We start from the raw sequence: 17,592 nt of genomic DNA, 5'->3' as shown, positions 1-17,592 counted from the left end.
TGACCCCCGCCCCCCCCTCTCTGACACCTTCACATCACTAACTTACTGTATTTAAACTGCAGCTTTTTTTCTTCTTCTCCAAACAAACTCTGTTTCTAATTGACATCCTGTAAACTTGTAAATGTTTTTGCTTTGTTGTACAGAATAGTAAATAGTTTTATCGCTCTATTATTGTATGATGTTTTATAACCTTGGCTGATTGAAAAGACAACTATGCATTATATTTAATAAATATGTGAAAACTCACACAAACATGATGGTTTATTATTTATTTTATTTCAGCTTTTACAGAGAAAAATGAAACTCACAATAAAACAAAACTGGCTAGCAACAATAAGCTAGCTACAGAGCCAAATGGATTACTAGCAGTTAGACCAGGCATTTATATAAAAATAAAAATAACAAATATAAAAAAATAAATAATAATAAATATAATAATATAATAAAGTTTGATTTCTTGTAGGGAGGAAAAAGAATTGTCAAAAAAGGCTAGGTATTAGTTTAGAAATGAGTATTAGTGGTATAATAAATAAATAACGAAAACTTTTGTGTATATATATATATATATATACATATATATATATAATTCCCCTTTGTCCAGTAGAGGTCGTCGCTCATTGGAGGACACAGATTTGGGATCAGTTACCTTCATCAAATTTTTATTGTTCTTCACTGTAGCTGTTATATAAGGAGTTTCCTGAGTGTGTTTTGTCTGGGTTACATAATTCACTGCATCACGTTAACACAAATGTCCCGTGAAGCGTTCACTGCGCTGCACTGAGCAGATCAGCTCTGACAGGCCCGGGCTCTTCACACAGTGTGTCAGTGTGTGTGTGTCAGGGTGTGTGTGGGGCCACACTATAAAGCCAGGTTGATGGTGAACGTCTGTCGAGCTGCTGCTGATCCTGGATCTGTGCTCACCGACCGACCGAGGATCTGTTGACGCCCAAACGGTGAGAGAAACTTTAATTCAACTTTAATTAATGCCTTATGTTTGGAGCTGATTAATATACTGTTAACATTCAGCTGTACAGTCTTTATTATAATTTTGTATTTTAAATATTAACAGCTTATTTATTTATTTAACAAACGCCCAATTGAGGACGTTTTTTTCCCCAGAAAAACCTTGTTTTGGAAATTATACTGTTTAGTTTGTTTGTTTTTTTAAATCTGATGGTTTGAACTTTTATTTTGAAACTTATTCATAAAAAGACTCCATTGTTCCTGTGGAAGTGTAAACATGAAACTTCTGTCAGATTCAGAATGTTCTCCACAGATTCAGGTGTTTGACAGTAACTCCACTGTGATTGGTCCACAGCAGCCGTGATGGTGATGATGCTCAGACTGGGGAGACTGACGCCCGGTTACTTTCGTCTGCTCCAGGTTTGTTTGTTTCACCACGTCAGCGTTACACAACGCATGGATGAATATTTGGTAGAGAGCTGGAGTTGATCTCAGGAGGAATCAGAGATATCGACAATTTAACTGGTTATAAAATGGGGGAAAAGATGCTTTTGTCACAAGTTATGTCAGAAAAACATTACAATTCTAATTAAAGTGAATACATCTGAAACTTAATCACTAAAATTAACACTTTCAAGAAGGTGTAAGATGAATGAATGAACAAAAGTCCCCTGGTGGTGACAAACAGAATGACAGCTATTCTTATTGTGTTTGTTCAGAGTGGTGTCTTCTTTAGTCCACATTTCACAAACTGTCTACGTGTGTCTCTCCCATCCTCAGCGTCAGATGTCAGGTGAGGTCCAGGTTCAGTCGCAGCGAAGTTTCATCGATCCCATCGCCATGGTGATGGCAACAGTCGGGACAGGAGTGTGTCTGTACAGCAGCAGGCAGATGACGGAGCGGGTCCAAGTGAAGCACACACAGATCTGAAATGACAACGTAGGAAATGGTCAAAAGTTAGGAGGCAGTAACATGTCTGTACAGCAGCAGGCAGATGACGGGGCGGGTCCAAGTGAAGCACACACAGATGGTTAGGAAAAGCTATTCTTCAGTAAAATCTGACATGTAAACTATAATACTTGCAGCTAGGACTTCTTCAACTTAAGAGTTGATGGTTCAAAATCCCTTTTTCACATTTTTTTTTTTTTTAATTCTGTGCCATGTCTGCTTTATGAGGAAGAGTTACTGGTTTGTAAGAATGTTTTATTTGAGGAAACTGCAGGACGAGGGTGAGGAAGGAGTTGAGAAGTGTTTGTGTCTGATATGTCGATAAACTGAGGCCACGTGTAACGTTTGTGACGCACCTTTGTAAAAAACAATCTGATCTGGTTTTTGGATATCAAGAACGACTCCTGTGTTTGAAAAATCACACAATTCGCACAAAAGTTTAGTGATGACTTCAGTCTGTGACACATAAATGTGCTCTACTCAAAGTTGATAAATGTAGATTTACTTTAAAAAAATCCAAGCTGGTATATGTCGTTTGATCATTTATCAAAAAAATAAAGTTCCTTAAATAGCTATGAAATGTCCACATTATTTATTTGGTTTAATAATGTATCATTTATTTGGTGTTTTTACGGTGTGAGTCCATGTCCATGTTCCCAGGAGCCACCGTGTGGAAACTGTGTGGGAAGCAGAATGTGTCGACTGACTGAACAAACTGTACGGAGGAATTCATGTGAAAGAAACTCCCAGAGAGGAAGTGGCTTTTAGGATCAATAAGATAAATATCTGGTCTGGGTTTTACTGCGAAATATTTAAAAATCCGACTCTCAAACCATGGTACTGCAGTGCAGTTCTGGTTCTGTACCTTTAAATATGTTGATTTTCACTTTACAAATAAAATATTCATATAGGTATCATGTTTGTTTCATAATTTATATTTATTTCATATTTATGACTTTTATGAAGTGTCACTGTACCAATGTTTATATAATGATTGTGACTTATTTATCTACTGATTCTATCTGAGAAATATGACTTTAAACTTCACTTATTATCACTGTATAAATGTAGAATTTAAACAACTGGTCTCCTATTGTCATGATTTGGACTTTTTACTGATTCTTTCAACCTGTTTCCTTAAATAATTTAATATTTTTCAAGTCTTAATTACAATATTTAACGTTTAAAAAATTATTGTTTTCTCATAATTCTAACATCATTGTTCGTAAACTATGAATTTATCTGCATTATTATGGATAACTTAAGGTTTGTTTTTCGTCGAGTTGAGTCGAGAGCAGTTGGTCTTCCGGTCCAGCAGGTGTCGCTTTGGCTCAGTCTCGGCTGTGTTTGATTTACAGTGGAGCGTGGGTCCAGCGTCTGTCAGTGAGGTTGGTGTGTGTGTGTGGTGATGGTCGCTCTGGAACTTCATCTGATTTAAGGAGGGAAACGACACCAGCAGCTCTGACTCCCCGTCACTGACCAGGAGTTGTTTTAATATCTTTTCCCTCCGCTCACAGACATAACACACAAAATGATTCTTCTTCCAAAAAAAAACCGCCATTTATTTTGTCCCTAATTTGAAAGAAAATGCCTGTTGATTTGGACTCCTGGGCAGATCCTCCTCTTCTTCTTCACCTTCACATTCACCGGATCTAGAGCAGCAGATTCCCGAAAATGGCTGTGTTTCTGCGGCGGAGCAGCTCCAGGGCTGCCGTAACCATCGGGGTTTTACTCCTCACCACTTCCTTCTTCATCCCCGGCGCCTCCTCAGACAACCGTGACGCTGCCCGGGGGGGAAGCAACGGGACCAGAGGAGGTCCGGGGCAGGTGTTACAGGTGGAGAAGGAGCAGCGGAACTCCTCCGTCCACCAGGAAACACACACGAACTCCAGCGCCGACCACAAGAAGCCTTTCCCCGTGCTCTCCTTTAACTACGACCACGTCAGGACTCCCTTTGAGATCTCCCTGTGGATCCTCCTGGCTCTCCTCATGAAGCTGGGTAGGTCGACCCCCCGCCCCCCCTCCCCACACACACACACACACACTAAAGTGCTGACCAGTGAAGTCCTACTGCTGACTGAGATGCTCCGTTTCTCAAACACTGGCTCAGGACACAATAGGTGTTCCACAAAATAAAAAATTTAAAAATATATATATATACTTTTTTTCATGTCTTTATGCTGGGTATTTTTATACTTGTTTATAGTACCAGTACTCTAGTACCAGTACTCTGGGGGAATACAGTTGTATTTGTTTTGGTAAAAGGTCAAGAGTTCAAACATGTACAGCTGGTTCTAAAGGTCAAGTTGATGTTTGAGTTTTTAAAAACAGTTTAAGGACGTTTAACTGTGTTGTATTTTATTTCATATTTTTACATATATTATTATATATGTTGTTGTTTTGGTGGTAAGATTAAATTGTCGTATATACAGTATATATGCTGTATATAAATATTTATTATCCTTAATTCCCACTTTTCCTCTTGTCTTTAATGACCCATATTATTTGTAATTATTCCATTAATTAATTAATGCAAGAAACTAAAAGAAAAAATATATCGTTTTGCATCAGTGTTGAGAGTTAATTTTTTTTTTTATAAACAGAAAGTTCTTCCCTCCCTTCCTGTTTCTGTGTGTGTGGAAGTTTCCCAGAGTGCATTGGGGATTCACAGCCCAGATTCACATGGACTTATTTCTGTGGCAGCCTGTGAACGTCTGTGTGTGTGTTGAAGGACAACAGTTAACACACACACACACACACACAGAGAGCAGCTGTTCAGGCTGACGTTCATCCGTCACGTGCTGACTCAGCAGTAACGCAGCTCCACACCAGGAGACGTTTCTTTGTCAAAAAGCTGACGATGACGCCGTGACATGATCTGTTTTTTTTTTTGTTTTTTTTACAAAGTGCTACTGAACTGCAGCAGGATCAGCCAAAAACAAACGGTGGTTGGCGTCAAAACGTGTGACCATAAAATCAGGGTTGTATGAACTGAGCAGCGTCTGTGACGTCGTGATGTTTTACACAATAATGAGTCATAAATATCACAGAGGCGGCCATCTTCCCATCTTTCCGTGTCAGTTCTGAAGTATCTCCTGGTGAAGGTGGAGTGACGTTCTCTCTTATCGGCCTCTCCAGCCGTGGTCTCTCAGGGCTGGTTCTACTTCCTGTTTAAACGTGCTGCGTGATAACAAAGATGTCAGTGTGCTGAGCTGAGGCGACGGAGGCGAGGTCCGCGGAACAACACCACCACCACCACCACCACCACCACCACAGAACTGTGGGAAAACACTCACTTTTACAGTAGCGGTCACATGACTGACGGACCTGACAACAAGGCCTCATTCTACTGAGAGCTGAACCACCATGATGTTACTGCAGTATTATTAAGTACTGACCAGAGACAGACGTGTTCTCCCAGAGCAGCTTTTTTGGAAGAGCGCCCCCTGCTATATCCCAACCAGGTTAAAGAAAACCCAATTTCACACACTTTTGGAAAAAAAACAAAAAAACAATAAGCGTTCTTATAAAAGAAATGTTTATTTACACGTCTTCATTGTGTGGAAAAATCTCACATCAAAAAACACATTTTTTTTATGTAACGCACCCCCTAGTGGCTGCTCGTGCACCAACCGTTGTGCATGCACCACACTTTGAGAATCCCTGTTCTACGGTCAGGTTGAGTAAAGAGAGAGAATGCTGGGAAAAAACACAGACTATCAACTGAAATGCAGCTCCAAACTATTCCAGAGCCACAACAATGATGTTCTATATGGAACATTTTCTGTTCAGTTTTTTTTAAATGAATTTGTATGTAATTTTGCACATTTTACCTGGTCAGGTCTGGTCTGTTTTTTTGTGACCAGCTGCAGATAACCCCTCTCTCTCTCCGCAGGCTTCCACATCATTCCCAGAGTGTCCCACGTGGTGCCCGAGAGCTGCCTGCTGATCGTGGTCGGACTGCTGGTCGGCGGCATCATCAAAGCGATCGGCGAGAAGGCGCCCGTCCTGGGCTACGAGCTCTTCTTCTTCTACCTGCTGCCTCCCATCATCCTCGATGCCGGCTACTTCCTGCCCACCCGGCACTTCATGGACAACATAGGCACCATCCTGGTGTTTGCGGTGGTGGGCACCCTGTGGAACGCCTTCTTCGTGGGCGGGATGATGTACGGGGTGTGTCAGATCGAAGGAGCTCAGCTGGCGACGGTGGACCTGCTGTCCTGCCTGCTGTTCGGCTCCATCGTCTCCGCCGTGGATCCGGTGGCGGTTCTGGCCGTGTTTGAAGAGATTCACATCAACGAGCTGCTGCACATCCTGGTGTTTGGGGAGTCGCTGCTCAACGACGCCGTCACCGTGGTGAGTTAAAAGTACCAGTACGATCCTGAAGGGGGCATATTATGGAAACTGGACTTTGTCTGGATGTTTGTTCACATGTCGGTTTTATAATCTGAGAAAATCTGGAAATATGTCTCGCAAAAAGATGTTTAGATTTTATGCGCTTTGTGATGTCAGAACAAATTATAATAGCACCACCCATACTCAAGAAGCCATCTGCTTCTCTCATATGCAACTGGCGGCGTCCTGTCAGTTTACCATACATGGCGGAATACCATACGTTGCTCTAAGATCTCCGTCTCTGTGCAGGTGCTGTATCATCTCTTCGAGGAGTTCTCCCACGCAGGAACAGTCACGGTGGTCGATGCTTTCCTCGGTGTCGTCTGTTTCTTCGTGGTTTCTCTGGGAGGAATCCTGTTCGGAGCCATTTACGGCCTCCTCGGTGCCTTCACCTCACGCTTCACCTCCCACACCCGTGTCATCGAGCCCCTCTTCGTCTTCCTCTACAGCTACATGGCCTACCTCTCTGCGGAGGTCTTCCACCTGTCGGGCATCATGTCGTGAGTGGACGTCTCAGATGATCTCCTCGCTCCCTTCTTTAAACCATTGACGTTAACATTCTGTGTGTTTCTTTTTTTTTTTTTCCCTCCCAAACGAGGCTGATCGCCTGTGGCGTCGTGATGCGACCGTACGTGGAGGCCAACATCTCCCACAAGTCCTACACCACCATCAAATACTTCCTGAAGATGTGGAGCAGCGTGAGTGAGACGCTCATCTTCATCTTCCTGGGGGTCTCCACCGTGGCCGGGCCTCACGCCTGGAACTGGACCTTTGTGGTTTTCACCGTGCTCGTCTGTCTGGTGTCCAGGGTCCTGGGTCAGTTCTGAAAACAAACCTCATCTTCCTCCTGCGTGAACACTCGCCGTCATGTGTTTTTTTTTTTTTCTTTCCACTCAGGCGTCATCGGTCTCACCTTCCTCATTAACAAATTCCGGATTGTGAAGTTGACCAAGAAGGACCAGTTCATCGTGGCCTACGGTGGCCTGCGCGGCGCCATCGCCTTCTCTCTGGGCTTCCTGGTGACCGACAGTCAGATGAAGAACATGTTCCTCACTGCCATCATCACCGTCATCTTCTTCACTGTCTTTGTGCAGGTGAGAATATTTGAAGTGGGCGAGGGTGAGGGTGGGGGTGGGGGTGAGGGTGGGGGCTACACCCTGGAGAGTTCATCCAGTTGAAAGACTTTCCGTGGACTGTCGTCGTGGCGATGAAGGGACACGGTGAATGACGTGGTGACTCTTCCCCAGGGCATGACGATCAGGCCTCTGGTGGAGCTCCTGGCCGTGAAGAAGAAGAAGGAGAGCAAACGATCCATCAACGAGGAGATTCACACACAGGTGAAGTATTTCTGGTATTTCCTCACAGGTCGAGATGAAGAGTCCGTTCACAGACCTTTGTTCCTGCGAGAAGAATAATCTCATTCTCTGTGTCTAGTTCCTGGATCACCTCCTGACGGGGATTGAAGACATCTGTGGACACTATGGACACCATCACTGGAAAGACAAGTATGTGGTCGTGGCGTCATTCTGTCACTGTTTATTCATTTGGTTTGAAAAATGAAGCCGACTTCAGCAGAAACAGTCGACGAGTTTAGCACTAAAACCTAAAAGTACGGACTATAATAACCTCACATGTTGTTTGTTGATGAGCTGAGCGCCACCTAGTGGGTGAAGACACTTCAGGATGTTTATTATTCAGGGTACAGTAATGCTAACTGTTAAACTGCCCCAGAGCAGAAATGAAAAACCATCAAAATACCAGTGATGGGAGTGGGGTTTTTTTTTTTTCTGTGCTCAGGATGAACCGCTTCAATAAAACCTACGTGAAGAGGTGGCTGATCGCAGGCGAGCGCTCCACTGAGCCACAGCTCATTTCCTTCTACAACAAGCTGGAGATGAAGCAGGCCATCATGCAGGTGGAGAGCGGCAGCTCGGCCAAGCTGCCGACGCCGGAGTCTTCGGTCTCTATGCAGTAAGTACGAGTCTGGGCTGCAGCAGGAGAGAGTTTAAACACACACGCTTCGTTAATTAGTTTGAATTGATCACCAGACCAAAAGTCCACCGTCACAGCTGTGTTTGTGTGTGAACCGCAGGAACGTCCAGCCCAAAGAACCGGTCAGACAACGAGCGATACCCAGCATCTCCAAGAGTCGAGAACAGGAGATCAGGAAGATGCTGAGAGCGAACCTGCAGAAGACCCGGCAGAGGGTAGGAGGAGTTTTACTGTGAACTAAGAGTAACCTGTCAAGTACCCATGGTTCCGTGTTCGTTTGCCCTCAGCTTCGCTCCTACAGCAGACACGACCTGCTGATCGAGCCCTTTGAGGACCACGTGAGTGAGGCCCGTCTCAGGAAGCAGAGGGCGGAGATGGGACGAAGGGTGAGCGTTCATTCATCTCACCTCGTTTTCACGGAACATCAGGCTGAAAGTGGAAATGTTTTATTATGTTTTTAACGTTACAGATTTAAATTTATTTTTAGGGATGTCCGATATTAACTTTTTGCCAATATCCCATATGCTGATATGGTCCAAACACTTGATTTCCAATTCCGATATCAACCATACCCGCCTGGTTATATGGATTTATTTATCTGGACAAACCACTGTATGAGTTCTGTATACAATCACCTGATTATCCAAATAGATTAATAAGATGAGCTGCAATGCTGCCATCTAGTGGACTTCACATGTAATATTATCGGACATCGTTATTTATTTGATTTGGCTTTGAAACCTCGGTCATTTCTATGCACATCCTCGTTGACAGATGAGTCACTACCTCACCGTTCCTGCGAACCGTCAGGAGGTTCCATCAGTGAGAAAAGTCTGCTTCGAACCAGGTCAGTAAGACGTGAAGTTCTCTTCATCTCAAAGTGTCTGAAAATGCATTTTTAGCACCACCTGCAGGGGAGAAGAGGTATATTCTGTTTTGAACCAAACTAACCAGAGTCCATGTCGTACAGAACACCAGGTTTTCACCTACGACACCGAGTGTCCAAATATCCAGACGTCTCGTCCTCCTGACACAGTCCGCCTGTTGACCGAGTCACATCAGAGGACCAATCAGAGCGCAGAGCTGCAGGAACTGAGCGCAAAGGAAACAGACATTGAGGATCAACAGAAGGTGTCCCGATGCTTCAGTGACCCGGGTCCAAAAAGCGACCAGGACAGAGACGGTTCCTCCACCTCCTGACGTGGTTTTCTTTTCTACGTCGGTCCTGATCCCTGAGTGAAGAGAAGACGCTGCACTGCCTGCTATTAATTATTCTTCCACACTCACTGTGTGAGACGTGGAATCATCCAGAACATGTTTGTCATTTCTTCTCTTGTCTCTGAATGTCTTTTTCTGAGTCAAAACCAAAGCACCAACCGTTGGTCGTCCTCACCACATTTGATGTCTAGTAACAAATAGACAGTGAAGCACATGGACGTCAGCTCAACGCTGATGCCCAGAAAAATTTAATCTGGACTTTCTACAGAAATGGTGCGACCCTTCACACATCATAGAATCTCACAACCAGATGACAGTTAGCCTGACACAACCATGCAGAACGACAGGGTAACATTGATAACATTTCAAACCATTTAAAAGCTAATGCTACTGGTTCGTGTCAGCTAATGTCTAAAAGCACATATAGCTTCTGTCTGTCTGTAACATCAAAAACACGGGCGGGAAATTTTGTGTGAAACTCGCTTCAGTGGCAAGTAAATCATAGTGGCTTTTAATCCTAGCCTATTATGCTAACCCAAGCTTAAAGCTGAGGACATTTCCCCAGCCTAGCTTTGAGATAGTGAGTGTGTTAGCATCGCTACATCTAACTTGAAGTTTCTGGATCCTTAATCCTCTAACAAAACCGCTGTTGTACAGCTAGCTGCATTTCAGGCTAATTTAGCTTAATGTTACGCTGTGTTCCACGTGCTTCAGAAATCTGAAACTCGTCACTGGAAGTTTGAATCATAACTGTGTTTGGGTTGTTCCCACCGACTTCATATTGTTACTGACAGATCAAGGTTCTCTCAGGGACTGCAGTTTGGCTCGGCGATGACGATAAATGACGTAGACGTCTGACAGAACACTTTTGTTTGCATGGAAACCTAAGGAAAATTGGAGTTTCTTCTGACTTGTTATTGGACAGTTTTCCCGCCCGGTGGTTCATCCATTCTGACACACAGTCTGTGGTGTAGAGTTACAGCCACTGTGGAGTAAAAGAGGGTTTTAACGTCCAACATGTGCTTTGCAGTATGTTTGTAACCCGAACGCCATAAAAGCGGAGGTGTTTGTTGTTGTGCTAAGAGCTTCACAGTCTGAACAGAAGGTTGTATCTGTGAAACATCAGTGTTCCTCTTACCAGAGTTCTACAGACTCTGAATACTCTCCATATCTGCACCGCACTGCCTGAGCTTCAGCCGCCTAAACATGTTTGCCTTAACGTCTGCTTTATGCTTATGATTTTGCCAGTTTATGTATTATTTTTATATTTTAAATACCAAAAAAGTGTTAAACGTTATTTAAGTATTTGTGAAATGGAAAGAAAATGTATTTTGGTCTAAAATAAAGGTTTGTCTTTGTCATTGTTACAGAATATTGGCTGTTCTTGTTCTTCTGTGGGGGTATAAACCTCAGTGGATCATCTGCCCCCAGCCAATCACATGACCTGCCTGCACATGCGTCGATTCTCACTCTCACTGTTTGACTTATTGTCTTATTTTTGTCCCGTAATCACAAAAAAAAGTACATTTCCAACTGTGTCCTTTATCGACCTAACCTGCTGCACAACCTTTCCCTGTCGTCTGTGGGTTCAAATTAGACTGCTTTGAATGAAGCACTAAACTGTGTTTCATGCTGTCTTTCAACATTTGTCACTGTGACAATTATGCAGTAGAGTTCCACCCATTCTGGGTCTCTTTGGAAAATCCAGTCCAAATAACAGGGAGTTTGAAATCCCTCCCATGGCAACCACTCGCTGACGATGGACTCATGACAAAAAGACCAACCAACGTCTTCATTCGTTCAAGTAGCACAGCTGGAGGACATGGCTTTCAATGGCACCTGGCAGGTTTATTCTGAGGAAAACTTGGAAGATTTCCTAAAAGCAGTAGGTGAGGATGGTTCTTCTCTGACCAACAGATGCGATTATCTGACCTGACCTATGACCTGAAGTATTCTTTACTGATGCCACTCAGGTGCACCTGAAATGGTTGTGAAGATGCGCAAAAATGTCAAACCTGTGATTGTGATTGAGCAAAAGGGCAAAGAATTCACCTACACCATAAAGACCCCCGCCTGCACCAAAGCCCACTCCTTCAGCATTGGACAAGAGACAGAAATGATGACACTGGACGGCAGGAAGTTTAAGGTGGGTCAGAACTGGTGTCGTGCAGCTGCAGTCACACATCGGGTTTTTTGTGCATCTGCTGGGACGTCAACAACAAAGCTGTGACAAATGATCTGTTGTTAATCCAGTGTGTCGTCAGGGAGGAGAATGGAAAGATGATTGCTGAGAGTGCAAAGTTCAGCTCCGTGAGAGAAATCCAAGGAGGGGACATGGTGGAGGTTGGCTATATTAGATGAATGTTTTCTGTTTAAAAAAAAAACCCACTGTTCTTGAATCTCTCATTTATTTCTCTCTGTTTCTAAATGTTTCAGACCATTACTGCCGGCTCTGTGATCTTTATCAGCAAAAGCAGAAGAATCTGACCAGCATCAAGTTATATCTGGTTGCCTGGATATTTTACGTTTGACCAAATGTGTCCATAAATAAACATGTATGACCAACAAAGCAGTGTGGTTATTTGTTATTATAAATTGGTTTGAATTGTTGTTCTGTTCTGTTCTGTGGACACTTTTATTATAAATTGGTTTGAATTGTTGTTATCTGTGGACACTCGGGGCAGCCTTGTGTATTTTTATATATTATTTTGTATAGAGCTGAAAAAGATATTCAATTTTGTGGTATTTCAATTTGAACAAATCACAAATATACCACGTAACGACTGGAATCAAATCAGTCTGTTTGGGAGTGATTAATGTTTTGCCGCCGCTCCGAGAGATGGCAGCGTCGCGCCTTTTAGGGTTTCCTTTGTAATGACGAAGAAGAAGAAAGGAACCCAGACAGACGGCGCCTTTTATCTGCGCATGCGTTTACACATTCTTCTTGTGCTGTCGGCCTTGTTTCTCGGTGCCGACGTCTGATTTCTTCTTCTCTGTGCGTGAACATTGTATGGCCAGATACATGAGGCCTCCAAATACGTCTTTGTTTGTGAGGAACATCTCTGATGATTCCAGGTGAGTCTGCATGGTATTTTGGTGAATTTATGACCAACACAGGTCTGGCGCCATCTTGTTTCTCAGCGAATGGTGGCTAGTTCGGTTAGCTTAGCTCCGACCGTAACATGAGGACATTACTCTCGGTTAATTCATTATTATTAATATTCTGGTTTGTCTTGCAATATAATAAAAAAAAGCAGAATAACTACTATAAGAACATGTCCTTAGTAACGTGTAACTTCTAATGAAATATATGCCATGATTATGTGTGTGTTAACTGCACGTTTTTTCCCCCAATTAGCTAGCAACCGATTACGTTCCATTGAGAATTATTTTTAATCTTGTTCGTCGGTCTTAACATTTTTAAACACGAGTGGAAATTCCATAAAATAATATTCTCTTTTGTAGTTTTATACCAGCATTTTTGTTTGTATGTTTTGTTAATATAAATATAAACAAGAATGTCTGATAAACACCTGGACAAACGTGTAAGTCTTTACAGCCAATTACAATGTATCATTATTTAACTCGTTATATTTTCCTAAACTATGTTGAGGCGGGGAAAAAGTTGTAGAAAAAAATTGTAACGAAATAAATAATCAATACTTACATTAATAGCTGATCTGGGTGTTGTGAAAACACTAACTTACACAGTTAATCATGCATGTTTTTAGTATTGAATTCCTGACTTTAATTGTTCATTTTTGCATCTTAACAGAGTGTGCACTTCCTAAAAGGACATTTCATTGAAAATCAATATTACCTAAAGAATTTATTTAATAAACAGATTTCAGTCACAATGATCCTCATTAGATTTTCTAAATTGGAGAAATGGAAATATACCTTATAGCTTGGTAGGATGGAACAGAAGGTCATGTATTGTTTTGTTTTTTTTCACCTGAAATGTCCTTTTAGCTCACCGTAGCTCATGTTACTGGCTGTAAATGTGGCCACAGTGACCAGTGCTGGTCAGTTAAGTCATATTTGTATTTACGGTGTTCAGGCCTGAGGATTTGCGGCGTGAGTTTGGCCGCTATGGGCCCATAGTAGATGTCTACATCCCGCTTGACTTCTATACACGGCAACCAAGAGGATTTGCATACATTCAATATCCTTTCCCAAAGAGCTGTGTCTCTGCTCTGTGTAACCAACTGAGTTTCCTTTCAGCGAGAAGACCTGCATATTTGGTGTTTGTTTTCCTTTTTTTTTTTTTGCGACTCATTTGACTTAATATCTAACACAAATATTTCTCTGTTATTGCTTCAGAAAATGTAAAAGCGCCAGTTGTGGAAGCGGCCACACAGAGTAACAAAGACCCATGTAGAGTAGCTGTAAAGACAAGTCACACAGAGGCCTTCAGGATCAGAGGGAGGGAAAAGGTTGAAAAGAGAAAAGTAAAGCACGAAGACGAAAAGCGAAACGGAGTCAAAGATCGGCTATGGCGCCAAAGAATGGGCTAAAGAAAAGAGGTTTAAAAGGCAAGCAGCAACCCCAAGTCTGTGGGAGTCGGTTAAAGAATGTAAAGATCAAGCTCAAGTTCAAAGTCAAGCAAAGGTAACAAGTCTGAATTTATGTTGTATCCTCCCAAAAAGACAAATCGCAGAATTTGACACAACACCAAAATGAGCTGTGCCTTAAAAATTCTAATCAAATCAAGCAACAGTATTTGTTTATGATTTTTGTTATCATATATAGATTTCCCTGATTCCTCCAAATATTTTGTCTTAGAGACTGACTTAATTTCTTTACAAACTCAAATGTCTTCCTCTTTATTTCCTGTGTATTATCTTCATATTGTTGTCACGGTAACTGGTTTATTTCCCCAATCAAGCCACACAACTGAAAAAAATTGAAAAGTTTCCTGAATGTCTTCTATCCCCCCCCCTTTTTATTACATTAAATGTTAAAATATTCTGAGCAGCTGGAGTTGGTCGTGAGAGAAAGAATGAAGTGAAATCCCGGTAAACGACTCGAAGGGAAAACATTTATTTACATTTGTTTGGTCTTCAACAAAAAAAGAGCAAATTAAAGCCTTAACCACGCAGCATGTTTGAGGACGTGCGTGATGCAGAGGACGCTCCTCACAGCCTGGACAGGAAGTGGGTGTGCGGTCGGCAGATTGAAATCCAGTTTGCCCAGGGAGACAGAAAGAGTAAGTGTCCAACCATTTTTTATTTTTAAACCAACATTTCAAAATTTTCCGGTCAAGGATAGAAACTCATCAGCTTTTCTTCGTGACTGGAAGCAAAGTATCTCTCTGTTTCTTTCTTATTTGATTCAACTTCATAGCGTTACTGATGCCATTGATGTTATTTTTGAAATGTATTTATTTTTTGAACAGTTCTTAAGCAGTGGCACAGTAATTGAGTAGTGTCAGATTTGGCCTCCAGTCTTTGTTGTTGTCGTACGTGTTGTAAGGCTACGGCTAATAACGTTATTTGTTTACCCAAAGCGCCCAATCAAATGAAGTCAAAGGAGCGCTCTCCAGGAGGCCGATCCTCTCGGTACGATGACTACGACCGTGACAGCCGTCGCAGGCGCTCACGCAGCCGCAGCTACGAAAGATACCGATCACGTAGTCCTTCGTACGACCGGCGTCGCAGGAGATCTGAGAGTCCTCGGGAGTACGTTTCTTCTCTACGAAATATAAGTCACTTTTACCACGGCTTGTTTATAACCTTCTTTTTTTCCTCAGGTCTCGTGGTCGAGTGTATGGAAGAGGGCGGAGCAGGAGCCGTGAGGATGACAGGTACAGAGTCGGGGTCTGGTTTGACCGCAGCTTTGAACACAGTTTTGGTCTTTGACCTGTGTCTTTGTCCGTCCTCAGATACAGACACAGGCCCCGGAAAGAGTCTCGCGGGAGATCACGATCTCACTCCAGGTCCGCGTCCCCAAGAGAAACCGTCAACCCGTCTTCCTCTACTCAATTCCAGGAGGAAGAAGTACGACGCGCACACTCCCCCTCCCACTCCAGGTCTCGTTCTGCATCCAGATCACGCTCCCGTTCGCGTTCTCGATCCCGTTCCTGGGCTGGACGCAAATCAGGAGGGCGTTAGGTAGCAGCAGCTCGCTCTTAATTTTTTTTTTTTTTTTTTTTGTCAGATGGTCATGAGTCGGCCGTCGGTCAGAGGCGGCGTGTTGGTCTTCACATGAATGTAACGTTCACTCTTCCATTTGTAGAAACCTTGTGTTTTCCTGCGGCCCCCGTTTTACGAACAATCCTCGTTCTTGTTTTTATAAAAGATTATTTTTGGTATTCAGACAGTGGTGCAGTCTAAAATAATTTTATGTTCTGAGGCAACAACAATCTGGCCGTCTGTGTCTCATCTGTTTGACCTGACAGATATGTTTTCTAAGCCTGGGTCGCCTTTTCTTTTCCCCGCAAACAAGACAAAGTTGTCGTTGAGTATTTTTTAAGGAAGTCCAGACTGTCGAGGACAAGGTTTCAGTGTTGGAGCACATTTAATCCAAACATCCTTTCAATAATCTCTTTTTATTCTTTAGAGCAGCTTCACAGTTTACAACACAGGATGAAGTCATCTGTTCTGTCAGTCACAGAATGATTTTATCAAGTCATTCTGATCAAGTCACATGACCGACATGGCTGAAGGTCATAGGGCGGCTGTCTGACCTGCTAGTTCCAGTTTTGGATCATAAATGCACAAAAAAAGTTCTTTAATATTTTCTAGTTGTTAACGCTGGTCAGCTACAAATTTAACCTTTTTTTCATATTTTGTTTTTTCATATATTAAAATTGGGAAAATGAGTTTGGAATGAGGTGTGTGTGCGCGTGTGTTTGTGGTGGGTTTTGACCCAACTGTTCTTCTTTTTGACGGTTCTTGTCGCAGCATGTTTTAACCTCCCGACCTGTCCATCATTACCTGTTAGCAAGAAACCGTTATTTTTGAGTAATAAATGGAAACATTGAAAATAAAGATGTGTCTTCACTGTGTGAACGTCCAGACTGAGGATGATGGGAGACTGGACCTCAACTCTGACTTCTGTAGAACTGTTATATTTACAATGGTGGTCCGTTATTCTGGACCACAGACTTCTTGGTGTCTTAGTGACTCGGACTAGGATCAGACTTGGTCATTGATGAAATTGCAATGAGACGACAAAGACTTTTCCTCGTCTGACACTTGGTGGACTGCGCTCCGACAGTCAGTCTGCAGTACAGTAAACAGAGAGAACAGTTCCACCGCTGCAGCCTCATTGATTTCCTGTTAATGGAGTGACAACAGGCAGAGATCACAGAGACGTCCCTGCATCCATGTATGAAATCGGACATGACTCATTGATCTGACGTCCCACTGAAAAAGTAGGAAAAATGGAAACAGACGGAGGACAACAAACACATTCATTTGTAAGTAGGAAAAATGGAAACAGACGGAGGACACCAGTCATGTTCTACGTCAAAAAAATATTTCAAACATAATATTCTTTTCATCAACAAACACATTCATTTGTAAGTTTGGATCCTAACTAGATTCCAACTTAGAACAGTTTTTCATTTTAGTTCAGTTTTAGTCAAAATATCAAAATGACTTCAGCTGATTAAATTATGAATTCATAATAGTCATGTTTAACTGGTCTTTTATAGCATTCTAATGAAAACTTAATGGAACATCATTGTAGTTTTTATTATTTATTAAACATTATCATAAATGAAATCCGTTCATTGACAGGCAGTCGTAAAAGCTGATAACGTTCACAGTCATAATAGTCTTCATCATGAAGAGGAGAACTTAGTGGATCAGGTCTTTTCAGGCCAGGACGACTGTGTGTCCAGCTTCCTGTCCCCCCCCCAACCCCACCCCCGGGGGGTGGGGGTGACTGTCGGCCTGTCACGTCGCTGCAGGGCAGCTCACCAGCTCGACGCCATCGACCACTTCTGTCGCTGCACGGCCTATAAATCGTGAACGAGCAGATGAGGAAGAGTTCATTTGTTTGGTGTGGTTTCCAGCGGCAGCACCGACCCAAACATCTGACTCCAGGATGGAGTGAAAAATACTGTGT

General features: G+C 42.7%; 3 protein-coding genes and 1 long non-coding RNA gene across 7 annotated transcripts; all 4 read left to right on the top strand.

The window, feature by feature from the left end:
- Nucleotides 1–612: 612 nt before the first annotated feature.
- On the top strand, nt 613–1,934 carry LOC103393919 (uncharacterized). Its single transcript, XR_523063.3, has 3 exons — nt 613–953; nt 1,319–1,383; nt 1,744–1,934. It is a non-coding gene; the product is annotated as an uncharacterized LOC103393919 (long non-coding RNA).
- Nucleotides 1,935–2,976: 1,042 nt separating this feature from the next.
- On the top strand, nt 2,977–9,967 carry slc9a1b (solute carrier family 9 member A1b). 2 transcript variants are annotated; one of them, XM_008331041.3, is made up of 12 exons: nt 2,977–3,910; nt 5,807–6,267; nt 6,556–6,806; nt 6,905–7,122; nt 7,204–7,400; nt 7,554–7,643; nt 7,741–7,811; nt 8,104–8,277; nt 8,399–8,513; nt 8,586–8,684; nt 9,073–9,145; nt 9,269–9,967. In XM_008331041.3, the coding sequence occupies exons 1-12, from the start codon at nt 3,586–3,588 to the stop codon at nt 9,496–9,498; spliced, it is 2,304 nt and encodes a 767-aa protein (XP_008329263.1). In that variant the 5' UTR covers nt 2,977–3,585; the 3' UTR covers nt 9,499–9,967. The 2 variants fall into 2 exon arrangements, with proteins under 2 accessions (XP_008329263.1, XP_024920966.1); XM_025065198.1 differs by lacking the exon at nt 2,977–3,910 and adding an exon at nt 3,947–5,375.
- Nucleotides 9,968–10,048: 81 nt separating this feature from the next.
- On the top strand, nt 10,049–12,110 carry fabp10b (fatty acid binding protein 10b, liver basic). The gene is made up of 4 exons (XM_008331040.3): nt 10,049–11,405; nt 11,490–11,662; nt 11,770–11,859; nt 11,953–12,110. Exons 1-4 carry the CDS (start codon nt 11,339–11,341, stop codon nt 12,001–12,003), a joined length of 381 nt encoding a protein of 126 aa, XP_008329262.1. The 5' UTR covers nt 10,049–11,338; the 3' UTR covers nt 12,004–12,110.
- Nucleotides 12,111–12,427: 317 nt separating this feature from the next.
- On the top strand, nt 12,428–16,508 carry srsf10b (serine and arginine rich splicing factor 10b). 3 transcript variants are annotated; one of them, XM_025065209.1, is made up of 7 exons: nt 12,428–12,591; nt 13,577–13,681; nt 14,622–14,725; nt 15,026–15,197; nt 15,269–15,322; nt 15,401–15,547; nt 15,676–16,508. In XM_025065209.1, exons 1-7 carry the CDS (start codon nt 12,527–12,529, stop codon nt 15,683–15,685), a joined length of 657 nt encoding a protein of 218 aa, XP_024920977.1. In that variant the 5' UTR covers nt 12,428–12,526; the 3' UTR covers nt 15,686–16,508. The 3 variants fall into 3 exon arrangements, with proteins under 3 accessions (XP_024920977.1, XP_008329259.1, XP_024920976.1); XM_008331037.3 differs by having other exon boundaries at nt 15,401–16,508; XM_025065208.1 differs by lacking the exon at nt 13,577–13,681 and adding an exon at nt 13,840–14,127 and having other exon boundaries at nt 12,436–12,591; nt 14,619–14,725; nt 15,401–16,508.
- Nucleotides 16,509–17,592: the final 1,084 nt, after the last annotated feature.

Source organism: Cynoglossus semilaevis, chromosome 18, assembly GCF_000523025.1.
Source record: "Cynoglossus semilaevis isolate Cse_v1.0 chromosome 18, Cse_v1.0, whole genome shotgun sequence".
NCBI classification, from domain to species: Eukaryota; Metazoa; Chordata; class Actinopteri; order Pleuronectiformes; family Cynoglossidae; genus Cynoglossus; species Cynoglossus semilaevis.
The sequence above is the reverse complement of the archived record's forward strand: the minus strand, read 5'-3'. Positions and strand labels throughout refer to the sequence as shown.

Excerpts from the sequence above, each read along its gene's own strand:
- fabp10b (XM_008331040.3), top strand. The coding sequence starts at position 11,339 with ATGGCTTTCAATGGCACCTGGCAGGTTTATTCTGAGGAAAACTTGGAA. Across the intron at positions 11,406-11,489 it reads AGATTTCCTAAAAGCAGTAG|GTGCACCTGAAATGGTTGTG; the intron begins GTGAGGATGGTT and ends GATGCCACTCAG. Across the intron at positions 11,860-11,952 it reads AAGGAGGGGACATGGTGGAG|ACCATTACTGCCGGCTCTGT; the intron begins GTTGGCTATATT and ends TAAATGTTTCAG.
- slc9a1b (XM_008331041.3), top strand. The coding sequence starts at position 3,586 with ATGGCTGTGTTTCTGCGGCGGAGCAGCTCCAGGGCTGCCGTAACCATC. Across the intron at positions 8,278-8,398 it reads GAGTCTTCGGTCTCTATGCA|GAACGTCCAGCCCAAAGAAC; the intron begins GTAAGTACGAGT and ends TGTGAACCGCAG. Across the intron at positions 9,146-9,268 it reads AAAAGTCTGCTTCGAACCAG|AACACCAGGTTTTCACCTAC; the intron begins GTCAGTAAGACG and ends CATGTCGTACAG.
- srsf10b (XM_008331037.3), top strand. The coding sequence starts at position 12,527 with ATGGCCAGATACATGAGGCCTCCAAATACGTCTTTGTTTGTGAGGAAC. Across the intron at positions 12,592-13,576 it reads AACATCTCTGATGATTCCAG|GCCTGAGGATTTGCGGCGTG; the intron begins GTGAGTCTGCAT and ends TACGGTGTTCAG. Across the intron at positions 15,323-15,400 it reads AGGAGCCGTGAGGATGACAG|ATACAGACACAGGCCCCGGA; the intron begins GTACAGAGTCGG and ends GTCCGTCCTCAG.